At 57.0% G+C, this 15,841-nt stretch overlaps 1 protein-coding gene across 11 annotated transcripts in view; it reads left to right on the forward strand.

The window, feature by feature from the left end:
- The first annotated feature begins 5,026 nt into the window (after positions 1 to 5,026).
- MINK1 (misshapen like kinase 1) overlaps positions 5,027 to 15,841 on the forward strand; it is a 43,412-nt gene continuing 32,597 nt past the window's right edge. For 7 of the 11 annotated variants that reach the window (XM_026520766.4, XM_048226918.2, XM_048226917.2 and 4 more), the window contains exon 1: positions 5,028 to 5,320. In XM_026520766.4, the coding sequence (XP_026376551.2) occupies positions 5,264 to 5,320 (57 nt within the window). In that variant the 5' untranslated portion in view covers positions 5,028 to 5,263. Of the gene's footprint in view, positions 5,321 to 10,928; positions 11,036 to 15,841 lie in introns of those variants that run through there. The other 4 variants (XM_044391708.3, XM_044391711.3, XM_044391709.3 and 1 more) reach the window with 2 other exon arrangements.

Consider the following 15,841-nt stretch of genomic DNA (forward strand, 5'->3'; position numbering starts at 1 on the left):
TCCCTGCCTCTTCCTTGGCCAAACCAAGAACCGAGAGCGTGCCTCTCCCCTCCCACCCACGTTAGCACTGGGCCCCTGGGCCTTCTCGCCACCCAACTCCTGTCTCCTTTTTGTGGCTTCGTCTCCATTGTACTAGTCTGTAGTTTCAGAGCTCGGCCACCCAGCTGCGGGGAAGAGGGGGCTTCACAGTGCACCTGGCTGGCAGGAAGGGCAGGGCCAAGCCAGGACACCTGGAGAGCCGGGATGCTGGTGGTTCCCTGCGCAGGAGGGAACGGAGGGGCTGCCTTTGGTCCTCGAGTGACAGCAGGGGATGAGGCTCCGGGAAGCCCCTTTGGGAATGGTTAAAGGCATAGGCTTGAGGCCAGGAAGAACTGGGCCCAAATCCTGAGCTTGTCATGGCCGAGGTGACCCTGTCAAGTCCTACCACTTCTCTGGGCCTCAGGGGTCCCAACTGGGAAATGGGAACAATACATACCTGGCTTGCTGTGAAGATGCACTCACCTACCCTGCAGACGCGAGCAGGCGCTCAGTAGCCATTTGCGGTGGGGGGGCTAGCCTATCGCAGTGCAGGTATGGGCCATTTCCATGACTTCCCAAAGTTCTGCGGGGACCCAGTGCAGACGCGACCCGGAGACTCTGCGGGTCCATTGCAGACCCACCGCAGGGAGGCCAACGCGGCGGCAAAGTGAGCCACGTGACTTTGTTGGCTTCCCGGGGCTTGTCCTGTTCTTCGGCTCTCCTTCCATGCACTAGGAAGCTGTTTTCTGTTGGGTAAACATTGTCGTGCCCATTATGTCGCATGGCTCTGTATTAGGCATACAGGGGCGCCTGGGTGGCTCAGTCGGTTCAGCTACTGACTTGATTTCGGCTCAGGTCATGATCTCTGGGTTGGGAGATGGAGCTCCGGGCGGGGTTCCACGTTCAGCACGGTGTCTGTTGGACATTCTCTCTGTCTTTCTCTCTCTCCCTCAGCCCCTCCCCCCATTTGCACTCTCTCTCTAAAATAAATTTGAAAAATTTTAAAGATTTTTTAAATTTATTTGACAGAGAGTGAGAGAGAGCACAAGCAGGGGAGCTGCAGGCAGAGGGAGAAGCAGACTCCCCGCCGAGCCGGGAGCAGATGTGGGACTCGATCCCACGACCCTGAGACCATGACCTGAGCCGAAGGCAGATGCTTCACCGACTGAGCCACCCAGGTGCCCCAAAATAAATCAAATCTTTAAAAAATAAAAGCAGGGGCGCCTGGGTGGCACAGCGGTTAGGCGTCTGCCTTCGGCTCAGGGTGTGATCCCGGCGTTATGGGATCGAGCCCCACATCAGGCTCCTCTGCTATGAGCCTGCTTCTTCCTCTCCCACTCCCACTGCTTGTGCTCCCTCTCTCGCTGGCTGTCTCTATCTCTATCGAATAAATAAATAAAATCTTTAAATAAAAAAAAAATACGACAGAACGAGGTATGCCTGTAAATGGTAGGGTCTAGAAGAGAGTGTAGCACACACCGGATTGAAGAGGGTGACCTCCCAGGGCAGGCGGAGAGAAGGGGATAACGGAGGGGTATACACAGAGAGCTCTTCACCTGAATTAGTGCCATTTATGTAAGCGGAATGCGGGGTAAATAAACTTGTATTTCATATATATATTCATTTCTTTTTGTGTATCTGAACTATTTTGCAATTAGGAAGAAGTTCAGTGCAGGTCCGGGCTTTTGCCTATCAGTCCTCAGCCTCGCTCCCCAGCCTGAGAATTGACCACAGGAGCAGGGGGAAGCAGAGGGGAGCAGAGGGAGGAATTTAGGAAGACTTCCTGGAAGAGGGGTGTGTGGGTGGATGACAATGGGGAGAAGGGGGATGCTGTTGCCCTGCTCCCGTCCTTTGAGCCCAGCCCTCCCTTCCTCTGAAGCAGTCACTTGCACTCAAGAAATCCCCCCTCTCACATACAGCGGTCCCCTGGTACTAATTGGCATCCTGCTAATTAGCCTCATTGTCAGCGGTAAGTGCCTCTTTCCTGAGGGGACCGTTACCTCATTAACCGAAGGAGGGGGGTAGTGGAGAGAGCAGCCCTCCTCCTGCTGAGGTGGGCTGGAGCTGGGTGGGCTTCTGCTCACACTATCTGTTGGTCTATCTGCAACCCCCGCCCCCACATACACACAATTAATCCTGGAATTTCTTGAATGGAAGGCAGCACAGTGCAGGGAAAAGCAGTGGGCTTGGAACAGGAGAGGTGACTCGAGACCCAGGAAGAAGAGAATGAATCCAGACTCCCGAGGTGTGTGGGAGGCCCCGAGGGCACTGGGGCCTGTGGGAGAGGTTCCTCTGTCCCCAAGGGGGTCCTACAATTTGTCTTATTTTTAATATTTTAACTTTCCTTGGGGCACCTGGATGGCTCAGTCAGTTAAGCATCCGACTCAATTTTGGCTCAGGTCATGATCCCAGGGTCTTGGGATGGAGTCCTGTGTCAGGCTCCTTGCTCAGTGGGGAGCCTGCTTCTCCCTCTCCCTCTGCCCCTCTCCCCCACAAGAATACATTTAAAAAATATATCTTCATTTTCTTTGATGCCCGATCCAGGACTTTCTCTACTACACCGTCTGTAAATTTTTATTACGGACAATTCCGTATATACACACCTAATAGACGACATGAACGCTCATGCCTCCAAGTGTCCATACTCCAGCCTCAGTAATTACGAGCAGGAGGTCAGTCTTGTTTCTCGGCACTTCCCACCCTCCAGGCTGCACTGCCGCTTGAGTTCGCGTGGCCAGCCTATCCCTGCCATCTTCATCTGCTCACTCATTGATTCAGTGTCTCTCTTTTTTAAAGATTTTATTTATTTATTTGGGAGAGAGAGAAAGGGAGAGCATGTGCACAAGCAGTGGGAGCAGCAGAGGGAGAGGGACAAGCAGGCTCCCCGCTGAGCAGGGAGCCCGATGTGGGGTTCAATCCCAGGACCCCGGGATCATGACCTGAGCCGAAGGCAGATGCTTAACCGACTGAGCCACCCAGGCGTCCCTTAGTATCTCTTTAGTAAACACTGCCTATGAGTCAGGCATAAGCAAATGTATTGAGGACCTAGTATATGCCAAGTACTTTACATATCTAATTTTATTTTATCCTAATCTATTATCTCTATTTTATAGATGATAGAATTGAATCTCAGAGAGATTAATGACTTGCCCAAAGGACTAACTTCAAATTTTGTTTTTCCCTACTATCCCATGGTCTTGATCTTGCATTACCAGATATCCCAGTGCCTGCCCACGACAGACGCCTTCATTCACTTAACGTGTTACTGAACCTCTAAGGGGCGCCAAGACCTGTGCTGAACAAGGCTGACATGATTCCTGCCTTTTAGGAGATGCGACAGACATTTACAATTCAAAGTCTCAGTGTTACTATGGATTTAAGGCAGGCAGTTAAAACAGAAGAGCTAAACTCAGCCTTGGCGGTCAAGGAAGGCTTCATGGAGGAGGTGATTTAGACATGTAAGGCAAAGCAAAGTGCAGTCAGAGTGGGCGTGGTCAGAATATTCCAGGGAGAAGAAACAGCAGGTGCACAGGCTGGAGGAAGGTCTGTTGGGTTCTGGCCACTGTGAGTAGAAGATTTCAGTATGGCTAGAATACGTGAGATCGAATGGCAGAGTGTGGAAAACAAGGCAGAAGAAGCAGGCAAAATCTTGAAGGGTCTTTGATGTCATACTTTATTCAAAAGTGGGGGCGCAGTGAAGGGTCACAAACAGGAGAGTGACATCAGATTTGAGTTTCAGAAAAATCACTGTGGGTATGGAGAATTGACTTAAGGGGGTCCAGGCAGGGAGACCAAGCAGGTGGCTGATAAAGAGGAATGGAGATAAGTGGTGATTGTGGCGTGGACAAGGACAATGACAAGGCAAACAGGACGGGAGGGGAGCAAAACTGGACGTGCATCCAAATGTGCTACAGAGAAGGGTCTAGAAACGAGGATGTTAACCCCTTTCCGAGGACTTTTCATTCAAACTCTCCTAAGTGATGTTTGCATTAAGACGGGTGGTGGGCTCTTTCAGAGACAATATTGCTGGAAGTGATCTCGGGGAGCAAACAGCCTTCTTTCTCAACTTCGCAGGGAAAGAAAAGCCCAGAGAAGCAAAGCAACTTGCTCAAGGTCACACAGCAGACACTGGCAGAACATGACTCCTGGTTCTTTTCATAGCCTCACCCAGCCTCCAGTGAGGCTAACGGCTGGGGTTGCTGGGCCCACACTAGACCTAAGGTGACCCAAGCAAGATCTGGAGAGGTTGGACACAGGTCCCTCCACCTCTCCTCCGCCTCTCCCTGCCACCCCTGCCCCCCCACGCGGCTCCAGTGATCGGTCAATGAATAACTGTTGAAACAGCTCCTTTGTGCAGGGACAAAGGTGTGCGGGGAGGATTCCCCGTCCCGAGATCCCCAGACCCCTCCTCAACACTCCCCACTCCATCCAGGGAAGGGGGTAAAGGGCACTCTCCAAGCACCCGGCGCCCCCTCCCAACTCCCACGTGGTTTCTCTAGCCAAATTCTCACCCCAGGCCCCTCCCTCGGCGGCTCCACTGTTGCCATGGCAATTAGGTGGGTGGACAGCCCATCCTATCTAGAGGCCACCCAGCCCTCGCGTGGGGAGTTACCATAACAACCCCCCTAGTAATAGGGGGGTTGAGTCCCTCCCCCCTTCCCCCGCAAATAGAGGTGGGTGGCTTGATTGGCAGCTGGGCACACGAAAGAGGAGGAAAAGGGAAGGAAAAGCGTCAAAGGAGAGCGAAGAAGGAAATGGGGGAGAGAAAGGGCAAAACACAGGGGAAGGGAAGGAAACGCGTGTGCGCACGCGCGCCGGCCGGTGGGCGCGCTCCGCGGCCGCCCGGCCACCGCCCACTTCTGCTCGCCAGGCTCGCGCTGTCGCTCGGTCCTCGCGCGCGCCTTTCGCTCTCGCTCTCTCTCCTGCGCCTGCGCGCAGGTGTCGGCGCCTAGGGGGAGGGGAACCCGGCGCGCTCGCGTCACGTTCCCTCGTCCCCCCTCCCGGCGCGCGGCCACTCCGCGCCTGCGCAGGAGAGTCGGGAGGCTCGGGTTGCGGGCTCCGGGCGCTAGCTCCTGTCAGTCGGTGGGTCGGTCCTCCCGCCGGCCCTCCCCCTCCGCGTCCTCCGGGGGAGGCGCGGCGGAGTCCGCCCCCGGGATCCCCCGATGGGGGAGAAGCGGCGACGGCGGCAGCGGAATAACCGAGCCGGAGCGTGAGCGGCCCCGGGGCCCGGCTGCCCGCGGAGGCCATGGGCGACCCAGCCCCCGCCCGCAGCCTGGACGACATCGACCTGTCCGCCCTGCGGGTGAGCGCGCCGCCCCCAGCCTCGCCCCGGTTCCTGCCCCCCGTCGCCGGGGAGCGGAGCGGACGCCCGCCTCAAGTGCCCCCCGGGCGCCCTTCCTCCGGCCCCGGCGTCCCCCGCCCCTCGCCCCGGCGCTGGCCGCTGCGGGGCCCCCGCCCTCGGCTCCCCTTCCCCGTGCACGCGCTGCAGATTCCGGGAGCCAGGTCGGTCCCCGCCCTGTGCTGCCCCGCCCCCACACTCCCCTGCCACCTCTGCCTGCACGCGGGCCCCGGACCCCCTTCCCCCACCCCGCTCCCCCAGCCCCGCCACCTGCAGAGTATCGCCGCCCGTGCCTCTCCCTGGCCCCGGCCCTCCCTCCCGGCCTCTTTCCAGCCTTGCCCTTACTCGTGTCTCCTTCCTCCTCCTCCTCTTCCTCCTCCTCCTCTCCTCTCTCTCGGCGTCTCGGATTTTGACTTTGCCACTGCCTTGACAGCCTCCCCCTCCTCGCCCACCCCTGGATTGCACCTCTCCCCTGGCCGGAATTTCAGCCTTCCCCTCTGTACCCCGCGCCTCCTGCGGTCGCCCTGGTCCCCGTGCTCAGCTCTCCCTCTGCCTCCTCTCGTGTTTCACGTGCAGCAGTCCAGAACCAGGCATTTCCGGTCTCAGGGTCCCTGCCTAGTGCACGACCAACTCTGCAGCGGTGTGGGGCTGGAGCGGAGACGAGGGGGGGGGGGGCGCTGGTTCTCTCCCGAAGCCCTGGCACGGGCCACGGAGAGGATGTTTATGTGTATGGACTCACACAGAACATGTGGTCGGTGGGGAGGCTGCAGAAGGGTGGGGGGGGGAGAAGGTGATGGAGATCTCTCAGGGGAGGGGCTCCTTAGGAAAGGGGATCAGCGGAAGCAACCACAGCAGGAATTTCTTCGAAATACCTGTTTATTGACCCTTCTGGGGCACGTGCACGCCCTCGTTTGGGAGCTCTCAGGAGCGTTTGTGTTCTTCAGCAAGGTGCTCCGGCTTAAGGGGCGACTTCGTGATTTCAAGGTGAACGCGCCACAGACTGTCCACCCAGGTGCCGTGTTATGCTGCGTCCTCCGGGCTTCCTCAACAGGCCAGGGGGTGGGGGACAGCAGGATTTCCCGTCTCTGGGTTGGCTTCTCCGCAGGCCCCTGTTTCAATGGTCTGGCTTCGGAGTTCGCCAGGGAACACGGCCAGTAGTGGGAAAAGGCGGTCAGCCACACAGGTGCCCCGGATACGCCTGGAGGGGGAGAGGGGAATTGAGGAGAGCAGAGTCATGTCGTTAATTGGGTTTCTCTAGGTGACACAGTTTTTCTTGCCATTCAGGTCATAATTTGTTTGGTGCAGTGTTGGGCTAGGAGACCTGGCTTGCTGGAGATAAGGTGATAAGTTGCTGCGGAGGGAGACTCAGCATTGAATTTCATTCTGTGTGTGTGTGTGTTGGTGGTAGAGGAATTCCCAGCTCCCCTTAATGTGCTCTGCTCTGGTGTGAACCCGCATCTTCCCTTCCCACCTTGGTTGTTGATTAACCCTGGCCACAGGTCCCTGTGGTTCTGGTGGCTGATATACAATAAAAAAAACGGGAGGGTCCAAACCGTGACCTTTGGCTGAAACCCTGTGGAACTCTGCTCGGGCTTCTCTTTTCCTTGAATCCTCCACTCTCGCCTGGACTCCCCAGCCTGGGATTTCCAGCAATTCTGCAAACACCCTCTGACCTTGGCTGTGGTATTTCCTTTCTGGACTTCTCTGCTAGAAGCAGTGTTAGCCTCCTGCCTCATTCTCCTCTCCCTCCATTCAAGAGAGGCCTGGGACCTGCTCCCAGGGCTTCTGTCTTTCCTGCCTCCTGCTTCTCAGGGAAGCACTCCCTTTCTCCTCACCCCGCCACTACCTCCACCCCTCTACTGCAGGGCAGGAGGGAGGGCTGTGCTTTCTTTGAAACGGGGCTACAGAGGGCCTCCTTTCTCCTTGCTGCTGACCTTTTCCGGGTGCCTGTTCCCTCCGCTCCACCTGCAGAGCAGCTGTGGCCCTGTGGAGTGACATCTCCTGTTCTGTGCCTGTCTCTTCTCCAGTGGGAACCGGCAGCCTGGGGAATTAGCAGCAAAGCCTGTTTCCCCTCTCCTACAGCATCTTGTGTCGGGGGCCTGGGGGCGGGGGTTTGAGAGAGGAACATGTTCACTTATTAGCTGGCCTTGTAGAGCCCACATTGTCTTTCTCCTTGGTTCAAGAGAGGGTTTGGCTTTCAGCTGGTGATGAGAGGAATACTTGGTTAGGGGGCCAGACTGAACGGCACTCAGCTCCTAGCCTCATGCGGAAAGGCCAGAGGGCCTGCGCTTTGTAACCCCAGGCGCACTTGACCTCTGAGGTTCCATTTCTACTGCAGCCCAGTAGCGGGGGCTGTGGACTCCTGAGTTCAAGTCCCGGCTTTCTCACTGTGTAACCTTGTCAGATTCTGCGGAGAGCCCTTGCTCCCGGCTCTGTGTGGGGAGAGTAACGGTGCCGAACGCAGAGTGGCTGCGGACTCACCAAGTGGAGTGGTCGGTCCGGCGGCCGGCACATGGGGCCGTTCTGCTGCTCGTGTCATCAGATGGCAATCAGAGACGCCTTCCAGCGCAGCTGCACCTGCAATAGCACCGCTTCCCCCGCTTGGTTTCTGTGGAAGTTTTATACAGCAGTCCCTTAGTCTGCATGCTCTTACTTCATCGTGTTTGTCACTAGCCGACAGATATATTTGTTTTTATCAACCTCGACGAAAATGTGACTTCAGTGGAAGCTAGGATCTTGACTGTTCGGCTCATTTTTGCGTGCCGGCGTCCGTGTCGGTGTTTTGCACATGACAGGGCTCAACGTGTGTTGAAAAACGCGTGTTATGACAAGTGAGCGCTCTCAGCACAACGCTTGCTCAGAGAGAGCATCCAGTAAATGCCCTGCTCGTTAGGCGTCCTCTTGCCCCTCTTCTACAGACACACAGTTGAGACTATCTCTTCTGAGTTGTTTTTGGAATCAGATCTTGTCTGGTGGTAAACAGAGTTCTGGAAGCCTCCGTCTGAGTGTGATGCCCTGAAAGTAAACTTCGGACCATCCAAGAGAAAATGTGGGCCTCTTGTTTCAGACCTTCTCTCTGTCCCAACTTGGTGACGTTCCAGAAGAATCTTCTGACTTGTGGCTCTTGGCTTCCCACAAAGGCTAAGTATCAGTAAACCGGATGGGACAAGGAGGGAGCCGACCCCAGGCTGACCTCTTTCCTTTCCCTTCGCTCCTTTCGGTTGACCCACTTCATAAATCAAACAGCTTCTCTTTACTGTCCGAGCAGCTGGAAGTCTTAGGCTGCAGTGCCCTTGAAACCGTGGAGCTGTGCTCGGTGTCGCCATGTTGAAGTAATATCAGGGCGCCCAGTCAGGAGGGACTTGTTGCAGGGTAGTTGTGCAGACAGACATGGTGAAGCCTCTTCCCCTCTCTTCTGTCCCCATGAGGCTGTGGGGCCAGCACCACTGGGAAAGCTGGCAGCTCGGGCCCTGAGCGCCGTGGACGGCCAGTGTGTTCGGATGCGCTCACTGTCCAGGTGTGGATGGCACCTGCCTCAGGTGGGGCAGCGCGAAGCCTGACCTCCTGCAGCAGAAAGAATGGCATCAGGTAGTGACTTTTCCCCCAGAGAACTGCAGAGGGGAGGTGGGGCTGTAGCGGGGGGGCAATGAAGCGCGGGGCTGCTGTGGCAGAACGATGGAAGGAAGGTTACAGAGAACTTTGCTAGAGCCAGCTGTTCGGCCTTCCCCCCACACCAGGGGAGAGAGCCCCACCCTCTCTGCTGTCGGACGGAACAGATTGCTGTGGCCCTTAGGGATAGGTGGAGGGGACGGTGTGTGGAACAGTGAGGTTTCGACAGTGAAGACAGCAGGAAGAGGGTCAGCAAGAGAGCCGGCTGGCCCACCCCTCACGCTGGCCCCAGGAGCTCCGCAAACACTGTGCTGTGTGAAATCCTAATGTCAAACCTGGCCTCCGTTCCTTCGACTTTGGACGGCGTGCCTCGCACAGTTTGGCTATGCAGTGTCCTCCCCTGTTATTTTGGGACAAGATGGCAGGAAGTATGCAGCCACTCTTTACAAGCTCGTACTCGGTCTCTAAGTGAGGAATGTGGAGGTCACCTCTCAACCAGAAACACAGAACAGGCCTGGGAGAGCATCTCCAGAAGCCTTCCGAGAGTCGGCCTGACTAATCTTGCTGGCTCCAGACAGAGTTGAGCCGGATGAAGTGATGGAGGACATCCCTTCCTGTGTTGGTCACCCGCCCCTGGCAGGCAGCTGCTTTGAAAAGCAGGTTCTGGTGCTGTGGGAAGGGTGTCACGTCAGGCTCAGAACTACACGAACCTGTGGCATGAGAGCTCTGCCTCGTCCATCGAACACATGATTTTGCAAGCTCAGGGTCGGTCTTTCTTTTTTCTTCTTCTTTTTTTTTAAGATTGATTTATTTTAGAGAGGTGGGGGAGCAGAGGGAGAGAATCTTCCAGCAGACCCCCCACTGAGCATGGAGTCCGACTCAGGGCTCCATCCCACAACCCATGATACGATGACCTGAACCAAAATCAGGAGTCAGACGCCTAACCGACTGAGCCATCCAGGCGCCGCGTCAGGCCCCCCCTTAGCTGTTGCTGCTCTCCTCAATATCTCGGAATCCTCAAGGTCGGGAACTTTTTATTGAGTCTGATTCCCGTGAATTATGCCGATTTTCTGTTGTCCCGTCTTCAGTCATCTCGAAATCCGATCCCCAGTCCTTTCTCCTCCCTGAGCATCCGCTCCACACCCCCGACTCCCTCCGTCTTTCCTAGGTTGCAGAAATAGAACAAAAAGTCAGGTTAATAAGTCACCCTTCAAAACGTTTCCCGAATGCCCACAGAACATAGGGAGATAGAAACCTTCCTTGGTAGCAGACGTGGGCCCTGGCCACACCCACGTTCATTCTCTCCCCTCTCCCCTTCTTCCTGCCATTCTCCTCCTAACCAGCCCGCCCTTGACTTGCGTCTGGGATTCTTCCATCCACGGGAAGCTCCTCCAGAGGCTAACTGAGAAGGTACTTGAGGCTTTCTGTTCTTTCTAAGGGTGAGGAATGGTACACGGAGGAGAGAGGAAAGGGATGGAATTACAGTGACCCAAGGAGCCCCTGGAGATTGCAGTCCAGCGGCCAGACGGCCTGAGGTTGTGCTTGTTAACTGTGGCTAGGCTTCCTGTTTTGTTTGCAGAAAGATCTGGAACTAGGCACAGAGGGCACACTGATGAACGAGATAGACTGGGTTTTCCTGCAGTCTAGGAGTGGGGAGAGACATTAACAAAACAATCAGACATATATATGTGTGCGGCTGCGTATGTAATTGCAAATTGTGATAAAGGCGACGGCAGAAAACTTGCGTATGTCAGGAGTGCGTGTAACTAGGGTCATTCTTCCTTTTTATAGACGAAAATATTTGGTGGGTCAATGGAGAGAAACAGATGACATGTCCGAACACCGAGCTGGCGTTGCCACAGAAAGAACAGCTGGAGGAGAACCAGCGGGTAGCGCGTGGTGATGGCCAGAGCGGGGAGACCTGGGAACGGGGCCGTGCTTAGGGCGGAGCGTTTAGTCAACAGCCAGGCGCCTGGGGCCTGAGGATGGGGGGGGAGCTCCAGGCTTACCGTCCAAAAGGATTTCTTCTGAACCTTCCTGTGGGAGGAACAAACGAGTTTGATTTCAAGGGTAAGGGAATGTACCTGGGAGGGTGTATGACTCAAGGACCCTCGTGTTTACTTATTGGGGGGAGGGTCTCAGGACGGGGTCACTGTGAGCCACGCGTCGCTCTGCAGAGGGTGGGTGAGTGTGCCGTGGTCTGGCCCAGGTGCATGAAGGACAAGGGTTATCACCGGACACGTTATTTTAGGTCTGTGATAGAGGTGTGCGCGGCGTGATGTGTTCGTACGTGGACACGGTGAGATGGTTACTGCCGTGCGGCTACTCCACATTCCCATCTGCTCACACAGTCACCTGGGGGGGGGGGTGTCAGTGGCTGTGAGCCTGAGCTCTGGCTGGGCTTGGGAGGTGGGTACGTCTCCCAGAAATAAGCACAGGCGGGCCGGGCCCTGGGCCCGACTCTTGCTCTCACGGTCTGCGGGAAGTGGGCTTCTTCCCAGCGTTTAGGTAGATGCCGTCTATAAATAGACGAGAGTCTCAATTTACATTGTGTGCAAGTAAAGCATGAGTGGGGTGTGCAGGGGGACTGTTCCTGGTTTTGCACGTTTTAAATGAAGCAGGGCTGGGGAAGCCACAGTCTTGGTCTTCTTGGAGGAGACAGACGCCAGAAGCTTTGGTGGCGGGCCGTAGAGAGAGTGGTTGGTGGCACAGCCTGTGGGAGGAGCCGTAGCGGCCAGAGAGGGATGAATGGAGGACTATAAGGAGGGGGCTCTGCCTAGGAAGCATGGGGTGGCTGGCAAGGGAGGAGGCCAGAAGGCCTTGGACAGCAGAGGTGATTAGACCTTAGACTAAGCTGGGAAGTACGTGTCCCCATGGCAGGAGAGTCTGCAGGGCCCACCCCGGAGCCCCCTGCAACCCGAGCCCCTGGCACCCTGGAGCCCCCAACACCCCGGCACCCGGAGCCCCCTGCACCCCGAGGCCCCAATACCCGGAGCCCCTGGCACCCCGGAGTCCCCTGTACCCGGAGCCCCCGATTCCCCAAGCCCCCAGCACCGTGAGACCCCAGCACCCTGAGACCCCAGCACCCCGGAGTCCCCAGTACCCCAGAGTCCCCAGCACCCCGGAGTCCCCTGCACCCAGAGCCCCCCGCATCTGGAGTCTGGGCTGCAAGGAAGGAGCTCTGCCTCCTGGCCTGTGGGACGAGAAGGCCTCCTGAGAGCAGGACTGAGTGGGGCTGGCCTTCTGGGGGAGAGGGGGGATCCTCGTGCCTTCCTCCACCGGGAACCGTTTGACGAGAGGATTGGAGAGGATCGGAGGGGCTTGCGTTGCTGAACTGCTCCCAGAAGCACGGGTTTGAGGAGTTTTCTGTGAACAGCGAGCCTTACAGGGACAGATTGTGGGAAGAGAAGGCCGCCACCTTCAAGCCACCTCAATTTCTGCTTTCTGCGGGAAGCCTGTCCTGACTGTGCCCGCCCTCCCTCGTCAGCCCCCTCCTCCTCCTCACAGACCCTGTAATTCAGCATCTGAATACGTCCTGCCTCATACCCCGTATTGTTTTATGGTCTTGTCTGTGCCCCCACTTCCTTAGGTCTAGGGACCATGACCCTTCCTTCCTGCTACCCTCACAGTGCCTCCAGGAAAGCTGAGCACGGGGTTCAGTAATCACCCGCCGAGCGGGAGATTCGGCTCCGAGCATTGCTGGGACCGGCCCTTTCCCTCTAGATTTGATCTACAGGCCGCAGAGCAGCCCCACGTATCCTGCACTGGTTCCTCACTCAGTGGTCCTCGGCCAGGGCGGTGCCGCCCTCCCTCCAAGGGCGTCTGGGAACGCTGGGGAGGGAGGTGTAACTGTCACTGTGTCTACATGGGGACCGGGGACGTTCGCAGCCCTGCGTGTGGGAGGCACAGGGAGGAATTGCTTTTCCACCCAGGCTGCCGGCGGTGCCTCTTGCGGGCCTGGCGTTGGCTTGGGAAGGGCCAGGTGAAGGACCGGGACAGGTTCCTCCCTCAAAGTCCCCTCCTGTCCCGAGCTCTGGGTGGGGAGAGGAATGCAGGCTGTACAGGGGTTTGGCGCATGGCACCTGTCTGTCCCGACAGCTTTTCTGTGTTTGCCGGCACACCTCCGAAGGTAAAGTGGGCAGGCTCCAAGCCAGACTGGAAGGAAGACGATTTCATGTTCTCTCTTTACCACCCACCCACTCTTTCTTTCAAGGCACATTTGTGAGAAGGTGGCTGAAGCGTGTAGTACTTGGTCTTTAATTCTGAGTGGCTCGGGAAGGAGTCTTCAGGAAAAGAGGCAGGCGCACCCCACAGCCCAAGCGTCAGCAGGCAGAAGCAGGTGCGCCCACGGGGTCGGAGAGGAGGCTAGCACACTCGTCCTTCCTCTCGGGTCTTTGTACTCTCGGGCTGGCCCCTGGAAGGCAGAGGGGCGGTGAGTGAGCGCCATGACTCAGATCGCACAGGGAGGAAGGCACCTTGCCCCTGGTACGCTTTGGAGGTGGGCGAGGGGCGGGGGATAGAGCAGCGATGGGGACAAGCAGGGGAAGCCCAGGGACAGGGCTGCCATCCACTTCTCGCTGCCTCGACGTGGCTTACGGGAACAGAGCTTGGCGGGCTCCTGGTCTCGTCTCGCCAGGGTGTGGAGGCGCCGCAGTGCTCTGACCTGAACAAGGTCCTTCCCTCTGGAAACCACCTCGGGCCCACAGGGCCCACGTGTTGAACAACACCGGGTTGGGGGTACAGGCAGGCAGCACGTGGCCTCGCGGTTTGTCGTTCCTTTGTCCTTTAGACTGCCAGCGAGCCCCTTTTCTCTTCCGTCAGTTCTGATCCAAGTCGTTTCTATTTTAATATGGGTTCATCACAGGAGGGGTTTGGGGTTGGAATGAGAACGGTAAGAACACTAACTCTGCGGTGGGCTCTGTGCTTATATAACCTCGCCAGCCCTCCCCATAGCCCTTCAGAGCAGCCATCTCCCTTCCAGGGTGGACACACCAAGGCTCACAGAACGTGGGGAGTCCCAGGGCCTCGTCTGGGGTTGGACAGCCAGGACGTGGCAGCTCTTGGAGTCAGACTCAGGTCTGACTCACTGCACAGCCTGAGCGTGTCGGCGCCCGTGCGGCTGGCCTGCTCCAGGGGGCAGGGCGTGTGTGTGCGGAGGAGAGGGCACGGCGTGGCTCCCGTCCTAGACCGTGTGCTCCGAGCAGTGTGGTTTTCTCCTTGCTTCCGCTGTGAATGTGTGCCTGTGGTGGGCAGGCTGTGGGGGCTCGCGCAGGGATGTGCCACTGTCCGTGTTTCTGTGCTCGCGTTATCTGGGGACTTTGGGAGTGTGGCCTGCCTTGTAGATTGGAGACAGCCTGTGTGAGACGTGGTTCCTGCCCTTGAGGAGCCCACGGTCCGGATCTGGGTCTTGGTAGAGGACAGGCTTTATTCAGAAACGTGGGACATGTTTTGAGAAGAGGGACTGAGTCGTTAGCCTGGGTCTTTGAGGACTGCAGGTGGGTTGGCATTGGTGGGCCCGGGCCAGGAATCCGAAACTTCATGGGGCCTGTGCCCAGGATGGATAGAGATTTCGGGGCGATGGGCTTCTGGGCAGAGCACTCTGATGGCAGCAGGGAAAGATATGCACAAGAATCCAGAAGATTGGGGCGCCGGGTGGCTGAGTCGGTTGAGTGTCTGACTCTTGATTTTATTCGACTCAGGTTGTGATCTCGGGGTCGTGAGGTCAAGCCCCACGTCGGGCTCCATGCTGAGCATGGAGCCTGCTTGGGATTTTCTCCCTCTCTCCCTCTGCCCCTGGACCGCGTGCTCGTTCTCCTGCAAACACTCTGCTCTCTCCCTATATATATTAAATAAATACATCTTTAAAAAAAAAGAATCCAGACGATTTCGTTTGGAAGAAAGTTGAATGATTCAGAAAAGAGACCTGTTCTTCGTCAGGAAGCGAGGAAGACTGTCTCACTCACTCCTCCCTTTAAAAAAAATGTGTTGTTTTTTTTTTTTACCGTAGTTACATATACATAAAATTTTACCATCTTAGCCAAGTTAGGGTTTCGAGCAAGGGCACTAAGTACCCTCACATTGTTGTGCGACCATCCCAGACGAAGCTCTGTCCGTAGGAAGCCTGCAGTCCAGTCCTGGCACCCCAGCCCTGGGACCCGCCGCTCGCCACCTGCTCCCCTGCTCTGTTTTGTGTGTGCGGAGCTGAGCGAGCGAGTGGAGGAGGCCCTGACAGAGCAGACGCTTAACGCTTGTGGAGCCGGGTGAGGTGACCTGTCGTCCCAGAAGTCGCTCTGAACGCGCACACCCCCCCGCCCCCCGCTCGGGATCCCGGCCCGGCTCTGAGGGGGATTTTAAATGAAGGGCCCAGGCCGCGAAAGAGAATCTAAGGGGGTTCTCGGCCACCTCCCGTGTCTGGTTCTGTTGTGCCTGTGTTCACCATCGTGTTCACCATCGCGCTCATCTCAGCTCTGACGTCTCATCCCGGGGGCCGGCGGGCCCACTAGAGTGAGTTGGAAAGGTCATTTGGGGGACAAGGGTCACAAAAGGTAGCATTTCTGCACTGGTGCATGAGGGACACAGGCCCCTAGAAGCAGAAAAAACCCGCCCTTTGATGAGTGCCGTGGACCCCGGGGAGAGCGCTGTCCCCTGTTCCCGAGGGTGGCCAGGGGTACGGCTCTGGCTTGAAGCTCTCTTCAGCAAATGCCTATTTGTGTGTTGATAGGAACCATTCTAGGTGCCGAAAGCTCGGACACGGACAACATCCTGTCAAGGAGGGAGGTTCTCACTGTCGGACGGCAGGTAGTGCGCCCTGATGCGTCTCTCCTGTGGGACGAAGGGCCACCGGAAAGGCCTAAATACTTATGGGGGGAGGGCGTG

This window comes from Ursus arctos, unplaced genomic scaffold (assembly GCF_023065955.2).
Source record: "Ursus arctos isolate Adak ecotype North America unplaced genomic scaffold, UrsArc2.0 scaffold_14, whole genome shotgun sequence".
Taxonomy (NCBI): domain Eukaryota; kingdom Metazoa; phylum Chordata; class Mammalia; order Carnivora; family Ursidae; genus Ursus; species Ursus arctos.